The sequence below is a fragment of the Lissotriton vulgaris genome, chromosome 2_2 (genome assembly GCF_964263255.1).
Source record: "Lissotriton vulgaris chromosome 2_2, aLisVul1.2, whole genome shotgun sequence".
In the NCBI taxonomy this organism is placed as follows: Eukaryota; Metazoa; Chordata; class Amphibia; order Caudata; family Salamandridae; genus Lissotriton; species Lissotriton vulgaris.
The window spans coordinates 332418748-332440764 of NC_141688.1; the positions used below are offsets into that span (position 1 = coordinate 332418748).

The 22017-nt window shown below is 49.7% G+C and overlaps 1 protein-coding gene across 1 annotated transcript in view; it reads left to right on the plus strand.

Annotated features, from left to right (window-relative positions):
* Nucleotides 1–17050, plus strand: part of LOC147729420 (uncharacterized) — a 78892-nt gene extending 61842 nt beyond the window's left edge. Inside the window, exons 3-4 of the mRNA XM_086959844.1 lie at nucleotides 6686–6796; nucleotides 16974–17050. Of these exons, the coding sequence (XP_086815970.1) occupies nucleotides 6686–6796; nucleotides 16974–17050 (188 nt within the window). The remainder of the gene's footprint in view (nucleotides 1–6685; nucleotides 6797–16973) is intronic.
* The last annotated feature ends 4967 nt before the right edge of the window (nucleotides 17051–22017 follow it).

The following is a 22017-nucleotide window of genomic DNA, read 5'->3' on the forward strand; positions in this document are numbered from 1 at the left end:
TGCTGGACGGTCTGTGTGTCCAGGTCTGCCTGTCTGTGTAAGTGACTGTGAGATTGTTCCCTGGTGCCCAGGTCTGTGGTGAGCTGTGCAGGGCGGTCTGTGTGTCCAGGTCTGCCTGTCTGTGTAAGTGACTGTGAGATTGTTCCCTGGTGCCCAGGTCTGTGGTGAGCTGTGCTGGACGGTCTGTGTGTCCAGGTCTGCCTGTCTGTGTAAGTGACTGTGAGATTGTTCCCTGGTGCCCAGGTCTGTGGTGAGCTGTGCAGGATGGTCTGTGTGTCTTGGTCTGCCTGTCTGTGCGAGTGACTGTGAGATGGTCTGTGGTGAGCTGTGCAGAACGGTCTGTGTGTCCAGGTCTGCCTGTCTGTGTAAGTGACTGTGAGATGGTCTGTGGTGAGCTGTGCAGAACGGTCTGTATGTTCTGGTCTGCCTGTCTGTGTAAGTGACTGTGAGATTGTTCCCTGGTGCCCAGGTCTGTGGTGAGCTGTGCAGGACGGTCTGTGTGTCCAGGTCTGCCTGTCTGTGTAAGTGACTGTGAGATTGTTCCCTGGTGCCCAGGTCTGTGGTGAGCTGTGCAGGACGGTCTGTGTGTCCAGGTCTGCCTGTCTGTGTAAGTGACTGTGAGATTGTTTCCTGGTGCCCGGGTCTGTGGTGAGCTGTGCAGGGCGGTCTGTGTGTCCTGGTCTGCCTGTCTGTGTAAGTGACTGTGAGATTGTTTCCTGGTGCCCGGGTCTGTGGTGAGCTGTGCAGGACGGTCTGTGTGTCCAGGTCTGCCTGTCTGTGTAAGTGACTGTGAGATTGTTTCCTGGTGCCTGGGTCTGTGGTGACCTGTGCAGGGCGGTCTGTGTGTCCTGGTCTGCCTGTCTGTGTAAGTGACTGTGAGATTGTTTCCTGGTGCCCGGGTCTGTGGTGAGCTGTGCAGGGCGGTCTGTGTGTCCTGGTCTGCCTGTCTGTGTAAGTGACGGTGAGATTGTTCCCTGGTGCCCAGGTCTGTGGTGAGCTGTGCAGGACGGTCTGTGTGTCCAGGTCTGCCTGTCTGTGTAAGTGACTGTGAGATTGTTTCCTGGTGCCCGGGTCTGTGGTGAGCTGTGCAGGACGGTCTGTGTGTCCAGGTCTGCCTGTCTGTGTAAGTGACTGTGAGATTGTTCCCTGGTGCCCAGGTCTGTGGTGAGCTGTGCAGGAAGGTCTGTGTGTCCAGGTCTGCCTGTCTGTGCAAGTGACTGTGAGATTGTTTCCTGGTGCCCAGGTCTGTGGTGAGCTGTGCAGAAAGGTCTGTGTGTCCTGGTCTGCCTGTCTGTGTAAGTGACTGTGAGATTGTTCCCTGGTGCCCAGGTCTGTGGTGAGCTGTGCAGGACGGTCTGTGTGTCCTGGTCTGCCTGTCTGTGCGAGTGACTGTGAGATTGTTCCCTGGTGCCCAGGTCTGTGGTGAGCTGTGCAGGACGGTCTGTGTGTCCAGGTCTGCCTGTCTGTGTAAGTGACTGTGAGATTGTTTCCTGGTGCCCGGGTCTGTGGTGAGCTGTGCAGGACGGTCTGTGTGTCCAGGTCTGCCTGTCTGTGTAAGTGACTGTGAGATTGTTTCCTGGTGCCCGGGTCTGTGGTGAGCTGTGCAGGACGGTCTGTGTGTCCAGGTCTGCCTGTCTGTGTAAGTGACTGTGAGATTGTTCCCTGGTGCCCAGGTCTGTGGTGAGCTGTGCAGGACGGTCTGTGTGTCCAGGTCTGCCTGTCTGTGTAAGTGACTGTGAGATTGTTCCCTGGTGCCCAGGTCTGTGGCGAGCTGTGCAGGACGGTCTGTGTGTCCAGGTCTGCCTGTCTGTGCAAGTGACTGTGAGATTGTTTCCTGGTGCCCAGGTCTGTGGTGAGCTGTGCAGAAAGGTCTGTGTGTCCTGGTCTGCCTGTCTGTGTAAGTGACTGTGAGATTGTTCCCTGGTGCCCAGGTCTGTGGTGAGCTGTGCAGAAAGGTCTGTGTGTCCAGATCTGCCTGTCTGTGTAAGTGACTGTGAGATTGTTCCCTGGTGCCCAGGTCTGTGGTGAGCTGTGCAGAAAGGTCTGTGTGTCCTGGTCTGCCTGTCTGTGCGAGTGACTGTGAGATTGTTCCCTGGTGCCCAGGTCTGTGGTGAGCTGTGCAGGACAGTCTGTGTGTCCAGGTCTGCCTGTCTGTGTAAGTGACTGTGAGATTGTTTCCTGGTGCCCGGGTCTGTGGTGAGCTGTGCAGGACGGTCTGTGTGTCCAGGTCTGCCTGTCTGTGTAAGTGACTGTGAGATTGTTTCCTGGTGCCCGGGTCTGTGGTGAGCTGTGCAGGGCGGTCTGTGTGTCCTGGTCTGCCTGTCTCTGTAAGTGACTGTGAGATTGTTCCCTGGTGCCCAGGTCTGTGGTGAGCTGTGCAGGACGGTCTGTCTGTCCTGGTCTGCCTGTCTGTGTAAGTGACTGTGAGATTGTTCCCTGGTGCCCGGGTCTGTGGTGAGCTGTGCAGGGCGGTCTGTGTGTCCTGGTCTGCCTGTCTGTGTAAGTGACGGTGAGATTGTTCCCTGGTGCCCAGGTCTGTGGTGAGCTGTGCAGGACGGTCTGTGTGTCCAGGTCTGCCTGTCTGTGTAAGTGACTGTGAGATTGTTCCCTGGTGCCCGGGTCTGTGGTGAGCTGTGCAGGACGGTCTGTGTGTCCAGGTCTGCCTGTCTGTGTAAGTGACTGTGAGATTGTTTCCTGGTGCCTGGGTCTGTGGTGAGCTGTGCAGAAAGGTCTGTGTGTCCAGGTCTGCCTGTCTGTGTAAGTGACTGTGAGATTGTTTCCTGGTGCCTGGGTCTGTGGTGAGCTGTGCAGAAAGGTCTGTGTGTCCTGGTCTGCCTGTCTGTGTAAGTGACTGTGAGATTGTTCCCTGGTGCCCAGGTCTGTGGTGAGATGTGCAGGGCGGTCTGTGTGTCCTGGTCTGCCTGTCTCTGTAAGTGACTGTGAGATTGTTCCCTGGTGCCCGGGTCTGTGGTGAGCTGTGCAGGGCGGTCTGTGTGTCCAGGTCTGCCTGTCTCTGTAAGTGACTGTGAGATTGTTCCCTGGTGCCCAGGTCTGTGGTGAGCTGTGCAGGACGGTCTGTGTGTCCAGGTCTGCCTGTCTGTGTAAGTGACTGTGAGATTGTTCCCTGGTGCCCGGGTCTGTGGTGAGCTGTGCAGGACGGTCTGTCTGTCCTGGTCTGCCTGTCTGTGTAAGTGACTGTGAGATTGTTTCCTGGTGCCTGGGTCTGTGGTGAGCTGTGCAGAAAGGTCTGTGTGTCCTGGTCTGCCTGTCTGTGTAAGTGACTGTGAGATTGTTCCCTGGTGCCCAGGTCTGTGGTGAGATGTGCAGGGCGGTCTGTGTGTCCTGGTCTGCCTGTCTGTGTAAGTGACTGTGAGATTGTTCCCTGGTGCCCGGGTCTGTGGTGAGCTGTGCAGGACGGTCTGTGTGTCCAGGTCTGCCTGTCTCTGTAAGTGACTGTGAGATTGTTCCCTGGTGCCCAGGTCTGTGGTGAGCTGTGCAGGGCGGTCTGTGTGTCCTGGTCTGCCTGTCTGTGCGAGTGACTGTGAGATTGTTCCCTGGTGCCCGGGTCTGTGGTGAGCTGTGCAGGGCGGTCTGTGTGTCCAGGTCTGCCTGTCTGTGTAAGTGACTGTGAGATTGTTTCCTGGTGCCTGGGTCTGTGGTGACCTGTGCAGGACGGTCTGTCTGTCCTGGTCTGCCTGTCTGTGTAAGTGACTGTGAGATTGTTTCCTGGTGCCTGGGTCTGTGGTGACCTGTGCAGGGCGGTCTGTGTGTCCTGGTCTGCCTGTCTGTGTAAGTGACTGTGAGATTGTTCCCTGGTGCCCAGGTCTGTGGTGAGCTGTGCAGGACGGTCTGTCTGTCCTGGTCTGCCTGTCTGTGCGAGTGACGGTGCTTTAGCCATTGAGGCTGAGCTGAAACTGAGCACCAAGGACTCCCCCGGGTATATTGATACTTCGTCAAGGAGGTGATGATGGTTAAATACTCAAACTAGATTCAAGCATAAGAATATTAGTCACTAAGACTCCTGCATTAGTCAGTGCTTTACTTAATACAAATAAAAATACATCATTTCATATAAGAAATGACTTGACTGTAGCGCCTTCCTATCTCGATGTCAGACCTCATAAAGTTATTCTAGTACCTCCCGCTAAGCGCTAGAATTCCCCATCCCATGTGATATATTGGGCAGCGCCTTATCACCCGTGAGGGGATCCAGGCGCTGGGCTGCAGGTTTGAGTCGAAGAGCCAGGTCTTGGGTCCGTTCCTGAAGTCTGTCAGCGATGGTGAAGTTTGGCGGTGTAGCGGAAGTGCGCTCCAGGATTTGGCTGCAAGGTGGGAGATGGAGTGCCCCCTAGTGCAGCCGTGGCAGATGCGCAGTGTTTGCGCGAGGGCGAGGCAGGCAGATCGGAGGTTTCTGGGTTAGTTGGTGGAAGTTTAGGTGGTGGTTCATGTTTGCTGCTCCTGGGTCTTTGTAGATGTGGGTCAGTAGTTTGTATTGGCATCTCTTCTGGATAGGGAGCTGGTGGAGGCCTCTCAGGTGCTGGGAGCTAGTGGAGGTCTCTCAGGTGCTGGGAGCTAGTGGAGGTCTCTCAGGTGCTGGGAGCTAGTGGAGGTCTCTCAGGTGCTGGGAGCTAGTGGAGCTCTCTCAGGTGCTGGGAGATGTGGGTCAGTAGTTTGTATTGGCATCTCTTCTGGATAGGGAGCTGGTGGAGGCCTCTCAGGTGCTGGGAGATGTGGGTCAGTGGTTTGTATTGGCATCTCTTCTGGATAGGGAGCTGGTGGAGGCCTCTCAGGTGCTGGGAGATGTGGGTCAGTGGTTTGTATTGGCATCTCTTCTGGATAGGGAGCTAGTGGAGCTCTCTCAGGTGCTGGGAGATGTGGGTCAGTAGTTTGTATTGGCATCTCTTCTGGATAGGGAGCTGGTGGAGGCCTCTCAGGTGCTGGGAGATGTGGGTCTTTTTGGGCAAGTTGAGGATCGGTCTGGCGGCTGCGTTCTGAATCGTCTGCAGTCTTCTAATGAGGTCGGTGGTGGTGCCGACATACAGTGTTTTGCTGAAGTCCAGACAGCTGGTGATGAGGCCTGCATCACCGTTTTCCTGATACTGATGGGGAGCCATTTGGAGATTCTGCGGAGAGTGTGGAAGCAGGCGTTGACCTGATGTTTCATGGAGAGTTCACTGACCAGGATGATGCAGAGGTTGCGGGCGTAGTCTTTTGGAGTGGGGGAAAGTCCGAGTTCTGATGGCCACCAGGATTCTTTCCAGAGGGAGGTGTGGTGCACAGTGATGTAGCCCCCTCTCTGAGGTCTCTGGTGAGTGCACAGTGATGTAGCCCCCTCTCTGAGGTCTCTGGTGAGTGCACAGTGATGTAGCCCCCTCTCTCAGGTCTCTGGTGAGTGCACAGTGATGTAGCCCCCTCTCTGAGGTCTCTGGTGAGTGCACAGTGATGTAGCCCCCTCTCTCAGGTCTCTGGTGAGTGCACAGTGATGTAGCCCCCTCTCTGAGGTCTCTGGTAAGTGCACAGTGATGTAGCCCCCTCTCTCAGGTCTCTGGTGAGTGCACAGTGATGTAGCCCCCTCTCTGAGGTCTCTGGTGAGTGCACAGTGATGTAGCCCCCTCTCTGAGGTCTCTGGTAAGTGCACAGTGATGTAGCCCCCTCTCTCAGGTCTCTGGTGAGTGCACAGTGATGTAGCCCCCTCTCTGAGGTCTCTGGTGAGTGCACAGTGATGTAGCCCCCTCTTTCAGGTCTCTGGTGAGTGCACAGTGATGTAGCCCCCTCTCTGAGGTCTCTGGTGAGTGCACAGTGATGTAGCCCCCTCTCTCAGGTCTCTGGTGAGTGCACAGTGATGTAGCCCCCTCTTTCAGGTCTCTGGTGAGTGCACAGTGATGTATCCCCCTCTCTCAGGTCTCTGGTGAGTGCAAAGTGATGTAGCCCCCTCTCTCAGGTCTCTGGTGAGTGCACAGTGATGTAGCCCCCTCTCTCAGGTCTCTGGTGAGTGCACAGTGATGTAGCCCCCTCTCTCAGGTCTCTGGCGAGTGCACAGTGATGTAGCCCCCTCTCTGAGGTCTCTGGTGAGTGCACAGTGATGTAGCCCCCTCTCTCAGGTCTCTGGTGAGTGCACAGTGATGTAGCCCCCTCTCTGAGGTCTCTGGTGAGTGCACAGTGATGTAGCCCCCTCTCTCAGGTCTCTGGTGAGTGCACAGTGATGTAGCCCCCTCTTTCAGGTCTCTGGTGAGTGCACAGTGATGTAGCCCCCTCTCTGAGGTCTCTGGTGAGTGCACAGTGATGTAGCCCCCTCTCTCAGGTCTCTGGTGAGTGCACAGTGATGTAGCCCCCTCTTTCAGGTCTCTGGTGAGTGCACAGTGATGTAGCCCCCTCTCTGAGGTCTCTGGTGAGTGCACAGTGATGTAGCCCACTCTCTCAGGTCTCTGGTGAGTGCACAGTGATGTAGCCCCCTCTCTCAGGTCTCTGGTGAGTGCACAGTGATGTAGCCCCCTCTCTGAGGTCTATGGTGAGTGCACAGTGATGTAGCCCCCTCTCTCAGGTCTCTGGTGAGTGCACAGTGATGTAACCCCCTCTCTCAGGTCTCTGGTGAGTGCACAGTGATGTAACCCCCTCTCTGAGGTCTCTGGTGAGTGCACAGTGGGCTCAGAATGGATAATTCACATCTTTTTCCTTTCCATCGCAGGCCCTGTGATTGCCTCATCTATCTTTGCTTTAGGACCGAAAGAGAAGCAAGACCTCGTCTGCGCGGATCGCCAGGACTCGGAGTCACAGAGCAGCGGTGCTCCTTCACCAGGTGAGTGAGAGGTGCTCGGGCGGATATGTGAGCAGTGGCCATGTCTGACTCCCACACAGTCATCCACACCGTTTCAAACTGCAGCTGAAGCATGAAGCTCTTGCGTGCCCCATCGGCATGAGTGTCTGCACCCCAACCCCTGCGCCGTCTTGTAGGGTGCAGTATATATACCCATGGCCCGGTGATTCCCCAAATGAACCCTCGCATAGATCAAAGCAAAACATTTGGGATTCAGTCTGTGGATGAAACATACAACAATCGCAGTCTGTGGGTCGCGCATACATCTATCAGCTGATCTAGAAGGTTACATCCCAGTGCAGTCCAGAGGAGGGCCTCCCTGGCTCTCCAGATCGGATGATTTAGGACGTTGCATCCCAGGGCAGTCCAGAGTAAGTCAGTCAACTCTTTATTGTATGATTAATAAAAATCTTTGCAATCAAAACATCTTTACAATCACATAATATATAGACTGAAAACTCCGTACTGCAAATATTATCAACAATTGTTCCAATACATTCATCAATATGTCATAACATCAAACATGGGCGAGATCTATAGATAAATAGGAATTCCATTCAAGAAACAACGTTTTTATTTTGATAAACCTCAACAATGACTATGGCAAGATATTGCACTTATTGCGAGTTAAAGTGCCAGCGTGCCACACATATGAATTCCATAGCGGAAGGACAATAATAAAGTGCATCACTTAAGTCTGTCCCAGGGGGGGGAACATCCTTTACAACGCAACTTTTACCAAGCAGTGCCTTTACAACGCAACTTTTACAACGCAAACCATTACAACGCATTGCGCTGAGGGGCGCTCTAGGATAGGGAATACGTTTAATTTACTATCCAACACCTTCCCTAGTGTCCACGGGGACTGGAGTTGGAATAGTAAATATTAAACGTTTCACTATCCAGCACCCCAAAGCGCTATGCGTTGTAATGGATTACGATGTAAAAACCTTGTTGTAAAGGCATGCGTTGTAACGTCATACGTCCGTCCCAGGGTCGTCTCAGTAATTACATTGCTTTATTATTACACTTTGTTTTACTACAAACTGTTCAAAGGCTCTCATAAGATCAAGTGATACAAATGTAATACATCTCAAGCTGGCTATACCAAACATTTGTCAGCTGCATGTAAAGAATTTATCAGCAGACCCTGTAGTGTAGATCCTATATCCCCAATAGGCTCTGCGCATTGGAATAACATACACTATTGATTTGACGTAGGACTGAGGTCAGTAGGTCTGTATCGAGTACATTAAACTCAATTGTGAGTGCCAGCTAGCTCAGAGGTCACTAGAAACTTTCTCTAATACACAAGAAGGGATTAGTCTCTGGCATCCGCATAAACATGACAACTTTGTTTCCCCAAGAATCAAAAGGACATCTTCAGAGTCGTGGAAACAATAGATAACTATTTTACTCAGTCAATCGTGCATGCTTCGTCTCTACAGAGTTGCAGAGAAATAGAGAGACGGGCGTTTCAATAAAAGTGGTTTATAGAACAGTTTTCTTTCTCATGCAAGAGATATGAACTGCTTCAATCGTAAGACAGAATGCGAAGTATAATGCCTACAGCGTGAACAGTAATATAAAATAATACTGTAATAGCATTGTCTGGTGCTATGACATAAAAATACATACATAAATAACACAGGCTAAACTACTCAACTGGTGCTTCTAAAATACGCCTACCCCAGTGTACCTATGTATGTATGTATGTATACTTGTAAAGCGCAATGTTACCTCGTTACGTGGCGTCCTGGTGCTGTATACGGCTGGGGAACCCGTCCTGGCTTTCCCTGTGAGAGAATGCGTGACCCTTAATTGAGTAACGTCCCCTGGTCACAGCCTAGGCCCCATGGTAAGGGTTGTAAATATTCACAAAAAGGTTTCAAAAGCGGATTCCAGATAGTTCTATATCTTTATTCTCTTTTCATTTTTCAAAGTTCATTCTTCATATTAAATCATACAGACCTCTAAATACATTGATGGTTTGTCCAATGCATTTCGGCTAGGTCATAGCCTTCGTCAGGGACATGCTCTACAAATCAAATAATCACAATTAGGAATTCATCAGAGGCTACATTACTCATACAATTTCTATATCTCATTGGGCAATCATTAGTGTAATGCTCACAATCCCTCATACTCGAACTAAAAGATCCAAAAAGCAAATATAAATGAACTCATTGAAAGCATGTGGTATTTACAACAGTTAGTAGCCCTTTCTCCCTCATATTAGCGGTAAATTAAACGCTAAACATTGCAGAATTTCTTGCCTCATAATCTCTGCAAAAAAGGATTTTCAAAACGACATCACAACATTGTTATGGTAATAGGTTCTCAACCAAATAGATCGTTGGCGCTTAGAAGATTTCATCAAAAAAGGGTTTTTTTTAAAAGCAAAATCACTAAACCGTTACATTTAACAGGTTATCAAACTAATTGGTCTAAGATGTAGAAAACGCTCTATGCGTCTAACCAAGAAGTCTAAACGAGTGCTAAATGTCCGCGGGTGAACCGCGTTCCAAAACCAGTAGAGAGAGGTTTAGCGCACGCTTACCTGTTCACGGTAAACCCTGTTCCCGAACGCCATTCCCCAAAAGGTGCTATCTCCCGACCGAGGTCGGGCGTGTTTGTTAAATCGCTATGTGGTTTAGCGGATATCGAAAACAGACTTAGTCCGTAGGGGTTACTTTTAGGCGGCCATGTTAGGTTGGGAAATGAACAACGCTGCATGATGTGTCTATTAGGACTAATATTGATAACAATGGAAGATTAAGGCCATAAGGGTGAAAACAAAGCCCTATTAAAGTTGTCAGCCAAAAACTTCTCGTGTAAAATGAAAAAATAATAATAATGAGAATCTCACAGTTCAATGAAGGATCAACATTCTCGGCAATCAATCAAAATCATGCAAATACAATACCCTTTTTTGATGAAATCTTCTAAGCGCCAACGATCTAATTTACCGCTAATATGAGGGAGAAAGGGCTACTAACTGTTGTAAATACCACATGCTTTCAATGAGTTCATTTATATTTGCTTTTTGGATCTTTTAGTTCGAGTATGAGGGATTGTGAGCATTACACTAATGATTGCCCAATGAGATATAGAAATTGTATGAGTAATGTAGCCTCTGATGAATTCCTAATTGTGATTATTTGATTTGTAGAGCATGTCCCTGACGAAGGCTATGACCTAGCCGAAATGCATTGGACAAACCATCAATGTATTTAGAGGTCTGTATGATTTAATATGAAGAATGAACTTTGAAAAATGAAAAGAGAATAAAGATATAGAACTATCTGGAATCCGCTTTTGAAACCTTTTTGTGAATATTTACAACCCTTACCATGGGGCCTAGGCTGTGACCAGGGGACGTTACTCAATTAAGGGTCACGCATTTTCATTGATTATCAGTACCCTGAGGGAGGGTACACCCTGGAGCACGCAACAACTTTCTAAGAAAGAGAAAATTTCAGAGTGCAGGCGTGAAATAATTATCTTTTCCCTGTGAGAGGACACCCCCAAGGTGAAGCCAGGCATCCCTGGCGCTGCTAGGGCCGTTGTGGAGATTAAGCACGCTATTGCCCAGAGTTGCAGAGTGGGACCCATGGTTAGCGTAGGCACCTATGCGAGAATTATCGAGTCCGCGGACATTGACCCTAGACCCTGCCGCATCGGGAATTGAACCCTGGTCCCGGGCCGGTCTCTACTTCAGGGTCTGCCGCTTCTAACCAGTGAGCCACACTTCTCCACCTAGGTCTAGTATGAGGGAAGAAGTAGGTGCTGTCTTTTAGCTAAGTTTAGTTTTGCTAAGAATTGCCAACGGTTTCTCTAGGTTCAAATCAGCTCCATACCTTAGAATGAGAGAGGTTGGTATCTATTTCTCGGGACTTGATTTCCCAACACCCCGCAAGGGGAGTCAGAAACACTGGAGCTGGATTCTCAGCAAGAGGATGACCGCTTTTAGTCAGTGCGTCAGCTGGATAGTCGGCTTCATTCGGCACTTGCTGTAGCGAGCTGCGTCATGCAAGTAGGTAGTCGAACTGCACCGAACCACACCGTGCTTTGCCATAGCAAGTGAAGGTATATTTATACCTTGAAGGTGTTTAGGAATGCCAGCTTTGACGTAAAAGTCGGGCATATGAACCCCTAAGAAGTAGATGTTCATGCATAATAAATTAGTTCTTGGAAGAATCAATATCCAGGCAAGTGGAACTCCCAAACGGCTTAAGAGTCTGGTTTTCCTAGAACTCGTTGTGACGTAGATGAAAGGATGGAAGTAGCCATGCCTGTATTTGGTCTGCATGGGCTATGCCTAAATAAGGACTGGATTTCTATGCTTATAAAAGGGCAATGTGAATTGTACCTATATAAGGGCATGAATCGGGAATATTTATTCGTAATCTAAAACGATAGACAACAGCATAAGAGCAGAATCGACTCACCAGATAAGAACCTAACAAGTGTCTGCCGTGCGCATCTAACCCCAATCTGTAAAAATAGGGGTTTGAAAAAAATATTCTGAAAAGTAATCAAATTAGGAGGCACGCATACTATATGTACTAATGGCCATCCGCATAGTCTGCAATTGGTATCCGCTCAATCCCGGGCAGTCCAGAGGAGGGCCGTCCCTGCTCTCCAGATCAGCTGATCTGGAAGGTTTCATCCCCGTGCCAGTCCATAGTGGGGCCGCCCCGGCTCTCCAGATTAGCATGACAACGATCCTAGTCCTGGCTTTTCTCTCACTCGTCATTCGCATGTTACTCCAGTTGGTTTAACTGGAGCAGATCAAGACACTGTCGCCTCCATCATCCTTCTGTTGTCACAAACTAAAACCCACACTGGAAACATGAAGTCCTGTTGATGGGTCTGAGATCAGGGCGGATCCTATAGACACGGGAAGAGGAGGGTGTGTGGGAGGGTATTGCAAGCGATGGGCTTGACAAACCAAGTTGGATCACCTTTGATATCAACCAACAATGCAAGCCCAAAGAAACACCATCACAGCACAAAAACCACGGAGAGCGACAAACAAGTGATGTGTAGAATGTATGATTTTGTGTCTGCCACTGGTACTCATTCTTGGGCTTGTTCCAGTCCATCATGTTTGCTCTGTGTGACACCAAAGACAGGAACCAACCGTATGAACTGAAGCCGTGGCCTGGCCCAAAGTGCCTGTACAGGCTCCTTCTGAACAGGAAGATAAGCAGCCCCAGACAAGTTTCAGCCTCGCTGGGACTCATCAACGACCTGCACCCTCAGTTCTGCTGCACAGAGAGGTTAGGAAGCATGTCCGGGCACTCTCGATACATTTAATGCATCTGCCAGAGGAGGAAACAAGGGTTGGAATGTTTGCGTTATTGGGACCCATTGGTCAATACTCTTGGCTGATCTGCATATGGTTGGTCCCTGCCTGCAGCGGTGCTGTGAGGAAGAAAATGGTAGGCTAGAATGTGACACAGACTGCTAACCACTAGCAGAGGACAATGAAAGCCTTCCAGTATATTGTGCATTTTGGAGCATCAGCACCAGGTGCAGAGTATCACTCCTGTTGAATTAGATCTGAGGTTCTGGTGCAAGGGGTGGACCTTAAATCCAAGATTTAGGGGCTTTTGGGGTGTGGGTGTAAGTTGCCAATGGACTACTATCCCCAGTGGCTAATCTATCCCTGAGGTGACTACATCCGGGGGGGTCGGGGGTGGCAACTTTTCTACCCGGAACCCACTATTTCCACCAGCTTTAAAAATGGCAGAAATCTTCCTTAGCTGTACAGACCGGGTAGCCCACCCTAGAGGTGTGGCTAGTCTTCTGGGTGTCTGTACCTCCAGAATTCCTAATTTTCCTACCTGCCCAGTTGGAAATGTACTTGGGCCGGGGGAGTGCTGTTTCCTCCTTTTGGAGGCAGTTGGTTTCATATCACAGGCGCTGGCCCCTTTGAAGCTCAACGCCTTGATGTGCCACTTCACTAGCCAGCCTGTCAGGGAGGAAGATGTGACCTTCTTCCCATCCAGGCCATTGTTTCTGACTCCTGGGAGAGTTCACATCTCCTGGCAGGGTGTCAGATACCTGTATTGGCAGCAGCACGTGCGGGTTGTCCGCCAGAACACAGGAAAGCTGGGGCAACTGGGTGGACAACCTATAGGGTTGCCACCTGATACGTGCATGTGAGAAAGTGAGTTTTTGTTGCAGTACCCCCCACTTTTTGCCTAATACCTGATGCACTGTTTCTTTGTGTGCCCTGGGTCCCTGCCAATCAGGTACCCAGGGCCTGTGTTCCTTCCCTAAAAACTGTACTAAAGCCTAAACCCAATTGGCATATCTGGCCACCTGTCAGCCCCTGGTAAACGGTGCCATAGGTACCCAGGGCATTGTGATCAGAGAGGACCTCTAAGGGCTGCAGCACTTATTGTGCCACCCTTAGGGGCGCGCTGTACCCTGACACACACACAGTGTCCTGGTGCAGAACTAAACAAAGAGTCGACATGGCACACATCCCTGTGTGCCATGCCCACAAATCCACTGCCCTGGCATACATCAGCCACCCCTCTAGCTGGGTATCCGATGCCAGAGTTGCAGGTACAGGTGCATGAGCCCTGTGCCCCTACAGTGCACAGGGCCATTCCTGGACACTGTAAGTGCAGTGATGCCATTAAGAGTATATGGTGCTGGGAGGTTGTCATTACGAACTCCACAGCACCATAATGGCTACACTGAAGGCTGACAAGATTGATATCAAACTTCTCAGCACGTTAAACCCACACTGATGCCAGTGTGGGATTTATTGTAAAATGCGCTACAGAGGGCATCTTAGAGATGCCCCCTGAAAACCTAACCTTCAATCCACGTCTAGGCTGAGTGGCTGCAGAGGCTGCCACACAGCAGACATATTACTGGACCCCTGGGTGGAGAGCCCCTGCTCTCCTGGGCCTGCAGCAATGCACATCCTGGAACGAGGTGCCAAGCCTCCTCCCCCAGGATGGGCAGGGGAAACTTCAAAGGCATTCCGCCTTTGTGAGCTTCTCCAGACCACTTGCTGTACTCAGCAACTGGCACCAACCAGTTCTGACCCCCCACTCTGGCGGGAAACCCTACGTCAGACAGGGGGGTGTGCCAGACTGTGCCAACCCCACCCCTCAGGTGGGAGAGGCGAGGTGAAGCACAATCCCGGGCTCTGGCCATCTTGAAGATGGGGAGCCCAGCCCAATCCCAGCTAGGCTCCTGCCCCCCTCCCACAGCAGAGGAGCAGGCTAGGGGGTGTACCCACCCCAGGACAGGGACCCATTGGTCCCTCCCCTTGCCCTACCTGTAACGCCCCAAAACGTAGTATTTAGGGGCACCCTGAACCTATTTCCACAGATCCAGATTCCGAAACAAGAAAGAAGAACAAGAAACAAGAAGACCTGCTAAATTGAGGAAGGCACCAACTGATTTGGCCCCAGCCCTACCAGCCTGTCGACCCCCGAACCTGCTCCTGCTAAACCCCGGCGTCTCCAGTGGTCAGCAACCTCAAAACCTCCAGAGGACCTGACTGCCTTGTGACTCTGACTACCTGGGTCTCCCACGAGCAGTGGTACTGCTCGAAGCAAGTAACAAGCCCTGGCATCAGCCCGGAACCGTGAAACCCTGCACCCTCTGCAACCGCCGAACCTGGCCTGTGCTGGAGTGAATCAGGACCCTGAGGACGTCCCCCCTGGCGATTCTGACCTGTAATCCAGTGCCCAAGGACCCTCCTCAACGACCCTGACGACACCTGCAGCCACAGGACAAGTGACCCCTCCAACCCCGACCAGGGGGGTAAGATTTCCCGACCTCAAAAGACACTCCTGCACCCAGCGCCCCACGGCCCCCTCTTCCCAACTCTTGAATGCCTACCTATCCTCCAAGATCCCAACTTACCCCTCGAAGTGTTGGTCGCTCCAAAAGGCCCACCGTCCCCGATCCTGCAGCCCTTGTTCCCTTTTCAAGATCGTCATTGAATAACATTGAGCGCCCGACGGCTCAAAAGCACCCTGCACCCAGCCGCCCGAGTGCCCCTGGCAGTGCAACCTTGGTCCTAATCTACTTCCCCATTTGCCCTGAGCAAGTGACCAGGAGCCCAGCTCCCACAGCCGCATGGCCTGCTTACCAGCAGCCACCAACCGAAGGCCCCTGCCTCTCATTGGATAACATTGGCCCTAACTACCTCTGCACCCGGCCGCCCCTGTGCTGCTGAGGGTGTACCAACTGTACCTACCTGACCCTGGGGGACCCCTGAGTCTATGCCCAGAACCTTAACTTCACCAGTTGAGTACTCACCTGAAAACCGATGACTCACTTTCCTGCCATAGGAGAACATTGACTGGTTTGACTCGAAAAATCTTCTAAGTGTGAAATTTTGAAACTAAAATATTCATCTAAAATTTGCCGAATAACGAATTCCGAAGTACTCACCTGTGATAAGGAGAGAAGCCTGTACTGTACCTTTTAACCCAGTACTGAACCGCAAAAGTAATCATAACCGTGTTTACTAGTAACCTAAATTTCTTCCATAGGAAACCATTGACTGTTTTTCTGTGAAATTTCTTCTGTCTACTTTTGAAAATTACAATAATCCCTAAAAATCGTACCAACTACTAAAACGTAATTACTTACCTGTATTAGTTAGAGGCCCCAGTACTGAACCTAGGAGTCCAGTCCTGGATTACAAAAGTAACGAGAACCTACTTTACCTGTGATTTGAATTTCCTTCCATTGGATAACATGGCTAGCTTTTCACTGAAACGTTTTAAGTGTCAACTTTTAAAATACCTTTATATTCTTTAAAAATCATTGCAATAACTAAAACGTTTTTACTAAACTGTTTTCAGCTTAGACCCCAGGACTGAATCTAGGATCCAGTCCTGGAATTACACAAGTAATCTATAAAGTAATCAGCTGCATTTATGCAGAAAAATCTATTGAGCTCAATGTTAAATTGTGTTGCCTTCTGCAACCATTGCACCTATTGTGTTTACAAAGTTTATTTCCTCTTTGCACAGTAATTACATGAGAATACTCATATCAAGAAAAGTATATTTTGAGACCTGTTGGTTCTACAAATAAAACAACTATATCTATGGATATAAAAACCATTGGCCTACTGTTCAATTTTTGAGTGTGTGAACCCTTTTGCTGACTGAGTGTGTACAACAAATGCTTTATACTGTCCTCTGGTACTGCCTTAGTGCTCGACCAAGTTACCACTTTTGAGAGTAAGGTCAGTCCTGACTTTAACCTCTGTCTTACCTCTGGGGTTGGTGGCCTCTATACACACTGTACCTTACTTTGGTCCAGTGTATATAGAGCCACTTTCTCACAGTGCATCATCACCCTCGACAAAAGATACATGTCAGAGATAAGAAGGCACTGTCCCCACTGTCAAGAGGGAGTCTTCGCACTCAGGCGGAGGCCCCACAGTCAAGAGGGAGTCTTCGCACTCGGGGCGGAGGCCTCACTGTCAAGAGGGAGTCTTCGCACTCGTGGCGGAGGCCCCGCAGTCAAGAGGGAGTCTTTGCACTCGGGCGGAAGCCTCACTGTCAAGAGGGAGTCTTTGCACTGGTGGTGGAGGCCCCACTGTCAAGAGGGAGTCTTCACACTTGTGGCGGAGGCCTCACTGTCAAGAGGGAGTCTTCACACTCGTGGCGGAGGCCCCGCAGTCAAGAGGGAGTCTTTGCACTTGTGGCGGAAGCCTCACTGTCAAGAGGGAGTCTTCACACTCGTGGTGGAGGCCCCACAGTCAAGAGGGAGTCTTCGCACTCGGGGCGGAAGCCTCACTGTCAAGAGGGAGTCTTTGCACTGGTGGTGGAGGCCCCACTTTCAAGAGGGAGTCTTCGCACTCGTGGCGGAGGCCTCACTGTCAAGAGGGAGTCTTCGCACTCGTGACGGAGGCCCCACAGTCAAGAGGGAGTCTTTGCACTCGGGGCGGAGACCCCACAGTCAAGAGGGAGTCTTCGCACTCGTGGCGGAGACCCCACAGTCAAGAGGGAATCTTTGCACTGGTGGTGGAGGCCCCACTGTCAAGAGGGAGTCTTTGCACTCGTGGCGGAGACCCCAAAGTCAAGAGGGAGTCTTCGCACGTGGGGTAGAACCTTCTCAATGAGAATTCTCAATTTGGAAATATGCTCTAACTTTACAGCTCCTTTTCGTATTGCTGACTATGGGAGTAAGAAGACCTTGCGTTTTCATCTAATGAGTCGTGTCAGTGTGGTATGACAACTGAAAAAAAGCAGTGCAAGTGAGTGATCACTGAAAAGATAAAATTAGGTAAGACTGAGTCGAAGTGGAACCTTTAACGTTTTCTCTCAGCTCCCCAAGCGTAAAAACAATAGTGAGATAACACATTTAACAAAATATCTTGAGTATGTGTCTCACGTGAATTGGGTTACATGGTATCACGTGGTGTCACCGTATAATTTAATTCACAATCCTCCTTTTTGTCAGTCATGTCAATGGTCGTTTGTGATTAGAGTTTATTTTTGACTCCTGGATACTTTCTGTGTAAATTAGGTTATTGTTGGGGGCGTGTATCTGGTATTGAGTCGTTAAACTAGCCCTTGGACCCTCTTCTATGTAGCGTGTTTTATGGTGATTTTAGGATGCCAGATGTCCCTCAATGACTGACCTGGTGCGTGTATGTGCCCTGTTGTACTGCCTTTCAGGTGCGCTGGTGGGAGGCTGGTGTAGTGTGAGGATCCATGGCAGGGCCGGACTGGGAACAGAAACCGGCCCTGGCACACTATCAGCCAGCCCCCCCCCCCCCCCCCCCCCCCAAGCAGTGTGCGAGGGCCGGTTTCGGCCGATTTTGTTACTGGAGGCCGATATTGCCGACCCCCGGTAACAAAAAAACGGCCCCCCAGGGGTCCAAAATCGGCCCCACCCTAGCGGCCCACCGGGGAAACGCCCGGTGCCCGCTATGGCCAGTCCGGCCCTGATCCATGGACGCAGGACATACGCACTGGCACCTGGGGGGAATATATGATGGTGGGACAACAAGCTGTCAATAATCATAGTGCAATTACACTGTGGCATGAGAATTCTGTACCCGGTAGGTATTCTTCATCAGTCACCTCTTTCGAATTTCTGGTTTATATCACCGGGTCAGAAGATGTATGAGTCGTGTGTGCTTCCAGGATATATAGCAACAATGTCTGTGATGATGTTGTTTGCGTCACAGACAACTTGGATGTTGAGGGAATGTGGGCTTTTCCTGAATGGAATATGTATTCTGTGCAAGAGGGGGCACATATGGGCACCTGGGTCCCATTTATGCACCCTATGACCCGTGGAAGCCTCGCTATTCTATAAAATGGCATCTTTGTATTTTCCAGCTCCACATCATTCCTTGGCAGGTAGATGTGTTCATGGATTTGGTGTAACTTGGCATCTAGGAAATTGTATTAGAAATTCGAAATTGCACTCTGCCACACACTTCCGGCCAATGCAATGAGATCTTGGTAGCTACCAGTGGCCAATAGGTGCAGGGAGCACAACACCTGCACATGTGTGGGGATTGCATTGCTGCGCAGGGTTCGGCTTTCCAGTTGTGGCTTCAGGGTGTCTCTGAGGTCTAGGATGACGGTGCCACTCAGCCTGTACTGGTCATACATCTCTTCCTCTGTCTTCTCAAACAATGTTAGCCTGACTCTGAACATCCTCTCCTGTCTCCGCCTCCTCTGCAGAGCAGCCAGTATACGCATCTCCCTCGCTATGACATACAGGGCAGCCATTGTGGAAGTATTTCAGATGCATTCTGGGCCTCTTTTTTGGGGGCGTTGGACTTGTTTACCACCTGTTCTTATTAGTGGTAAATTGCATGCGCAAATGGGCCAATTTGAGCTTTTTCACAATTCGCAAATGGTCTGTACGTTGTCATTTGCGACTCACTAATTGCAAGTCGCTATTTTCAGAATGCAAACACTAGTCGCATTTTTTGCGAGCCTGTATTTGTTCGCATCGCAATTTTTTGATTTGCGAGTGCATTTCGTACATTTCGCTTGACCATTTCTGCAGGCGCAAATCAGTTTGCGACTGATTTTGCACTTGCAAAATGTTCGTACATCCGCCCTTTGGAGGACTGTTGAAAAGTAGAGAACACACTGTCAAGACACGTCTTGTGTATCCACTGCCGGTTGCTGGAGGACCCTGCTTTTTTCCTACCAGATGTATTTCTGTGGGTTTGTGCATACGGTGCCTACCTCAAACTGGATTTTAGTGTTAGTTGTGGGAGGACACCAGGATTAACAAAGTACAGGCACCAAACATACACCCACAGCCCTAAGAACACAAGCTAGGTGTGGCCGAAGACTTTTGCTGTCTTGGATTTGCCCTGACGCATTGCATTTTGGGCCGGTTTGCAGCAAGGCAAACAGGAACTGCTGCTAATCTAGGAAGGTCCAGACCTGGGGACTTGTATCTCATTGGTTAGAGAGTGGACAGGAGACATTCCCACCCACAAGTTTTTACCAGGCGTAAATCTGGCATCTCGAGGCACCCACTTGAGACACTTTCTGGACCTGTGGATGATCAGAAAAGGACTGAAGATGCGATCTATGACCACAGAGGAGCCCGTAAGGGCTGGACGTACTCCCGTTTGTACCCAGGACAAAGTAGTGGCTACAGGGAGATATCAAACTGCAAAATGCATTTTCTTGGAAGTTTCCAGCCATCCAGTGGAAATTGGTCATGGACTGGACCCTGGTTTTGGTGTCGCCCTGATTCTCTGTGAGCCTTTAAGTGCCTCCCCTGCGGTCCTTGGGAACTTTCGATGTGCACCCATGGTGGCTTGGGACTCACAGGATAGAGACTCAAAGGACTAAAGAGAGGAAGTGAAATCATTAACCAGGACCACTGTGGTTGGTGTATCTGACCTGAGATCCAACTCTATCAGCCTCACTTTGTGCCTCGTCTAGCTCTGCTCAACCAGTGGCTTTCATTGATGCTTTTTGTTTTTGGAGTCATTTTTACTTAAAACTTGTAAAATTCACATCTTCGCTCGGCTATTGGATTTTTGTCGTTTTGTGTATTGTATTTTGCTCAATTATTCTAATTTGGTTTTGGATTTTTTTTTATTGTTTTTCATTTTGATTTAGTTACTGTGTTGGTACTTCATTGAATACTTGACACATTGCCCTAAGTTAAGACTGTCTACGCTGTGCCCCAGCTTCCAGGGGTTGCGCTCAGGTTAATGTACGGGCTTGGAGGCTCGACCCTGACAAGCGTTGTGATTATTCCTTGAAGTGGGCAGCCGCGTCACCCACCCCGAATAATAATCCACATTCTTACACTCCCACAACAAGCAGACTAGACTTGGCCGTCCTATGTGTACTTTTCAAAATACTTTATACTGATTCTATCCAAATGATTTGAACAAAATGTTGATATTGAACCAGAGTGGTCTTGTGTGCGCCTCGCAATCCTGTGGATCGATACTGTTTCACCTGCTACTGTTTTGGGCTTCAATCTGCAGCTTGCTGATGCTGTTATACACTAGAAGCTTTGCATTTCTCTTGAACCAACGAGCTGAGGAGCTTACCTGGGATGCACCTGTGTGCCTGTGGAGTGGTTCTGTGACTTTTCTCTGCTCTATTCTACTTCTGCTCTAGGCTGATAAAGGGCTAAACCCAGGAACACATGTCTAAAGATAACAGAACTACCTGCACCAACTTTGGTGAAAAACGGCATCAACTTTGAAGTAAACTTACTACATTTACCAGAAGGCAATGGAGTGAAATGTGCTGGGATGAGAAGCAGTGTGCTCCCTCCCCCCTTGAGCTTTGCTTTGGAATTTCCGCGATGGTCTACTCTCCAGTGGGAAGACTGGAAACATATGTTTTGGACATGTAGAAGGGTTTTGACAATGGATTTTTTCTCTTTTATCAGTGACTTAATACCCTGTCCAATAGAACTCAAATTCGAAACTACTTTTTTGGATATTACAGTTACTTTTACAGGTGACAGGAAGTTAACTGCCATGCTCGAGGGTAGCTCAACACCCACTGGAAATGGCACAAGGCCATTAACCATTCAGCTTTAGTTTCCAAAAATGTGGCAAATATGTAAGAAAGACTACCTCTTCTATTTCAGAGTTAAAAAGTTTGCGGGATTTGTTATATTAGAGATTTAGCAATCTTGCAAAAATGTGTCCCCTGGGGCCAGTGGGGTTTGATGTCTAGTAAAGAAGGCTCATGGTTTGAGAGTTTAGAGTCTTTTTAAATATTAATGATTTATCTTACTCTAGCATTGAGATTATTTTACAAATTTCTAAATGTCTGTCTTAATATGATGATGATAACAATAGAAATGTTTTGTAAGTTTATAATTCTATGTATGTATGTCCATATTTATAAATAGAGTTTGATTGACTGCAACATTGTATCTGAAAGAAACAGTTATAGATTCCTTACTTTAGAATTATCCACAGGCGGCAGACTGGATCCGGAACGTTTTTCGTCAGCAGTACCCCTGTGTGTCGGAAGGTGGCGTTGATTGACTCCGCGTTCATCGTCGTGGTCGCCGGGATGACATCGCAGTAGCTAAATAGACACCGCTCTCGTGCGCTGACGCCAGTTCTTTCTTTTTCCGCGCCAGCAAGCGCAGATCCAGAGAGAGCGGTACAGCTAGTCACTTTTTGACTGACTTTTTCTCGACTTTGGTTTTTGAGTCCGTTGACTCCTGTTGCATGAGGGATGCCCGGCTTCAAGGCTTGCGGTTCTTTTAACCAACTGATGTCTGTGACTGATCCGCCCCACGTGTGCCTCGACTGCCTGGAGCGCGACCACGACCCCAAGTCGTGCTCCGACTGCTGGAACATGGCCCACAGTCTTTGCAGGAGCCATTCCGAATGCTACTCGAGGCCTGGCAGTCTGCTCCGCGTCGCTCGAGGTCCTAGTAGAGTAGGAGGTCGAGGGACTGGTCGCGGAGCCAACGCCATTCTTCATCCAAGTATTCACACTCGGGGTCAGCTAAGTCGAAGCACAAGAAGAAGTCGAAGAAGCATTGTCACTCCCCGTCCGTCCATCGACGCGACGAGGGATGCAGGTGGTGCCCCTCTCGCGGCTCCGCGTTTCCCCCCTTCCCGGGACCAGGTGTGATCTCTGCCCAGCTTCGTCAGTTTTACGAATCGATGCATGCTATCTTTGGGCAGCCTGACTCCGCTAGCACGCCTTCGGGCCACGCAGACT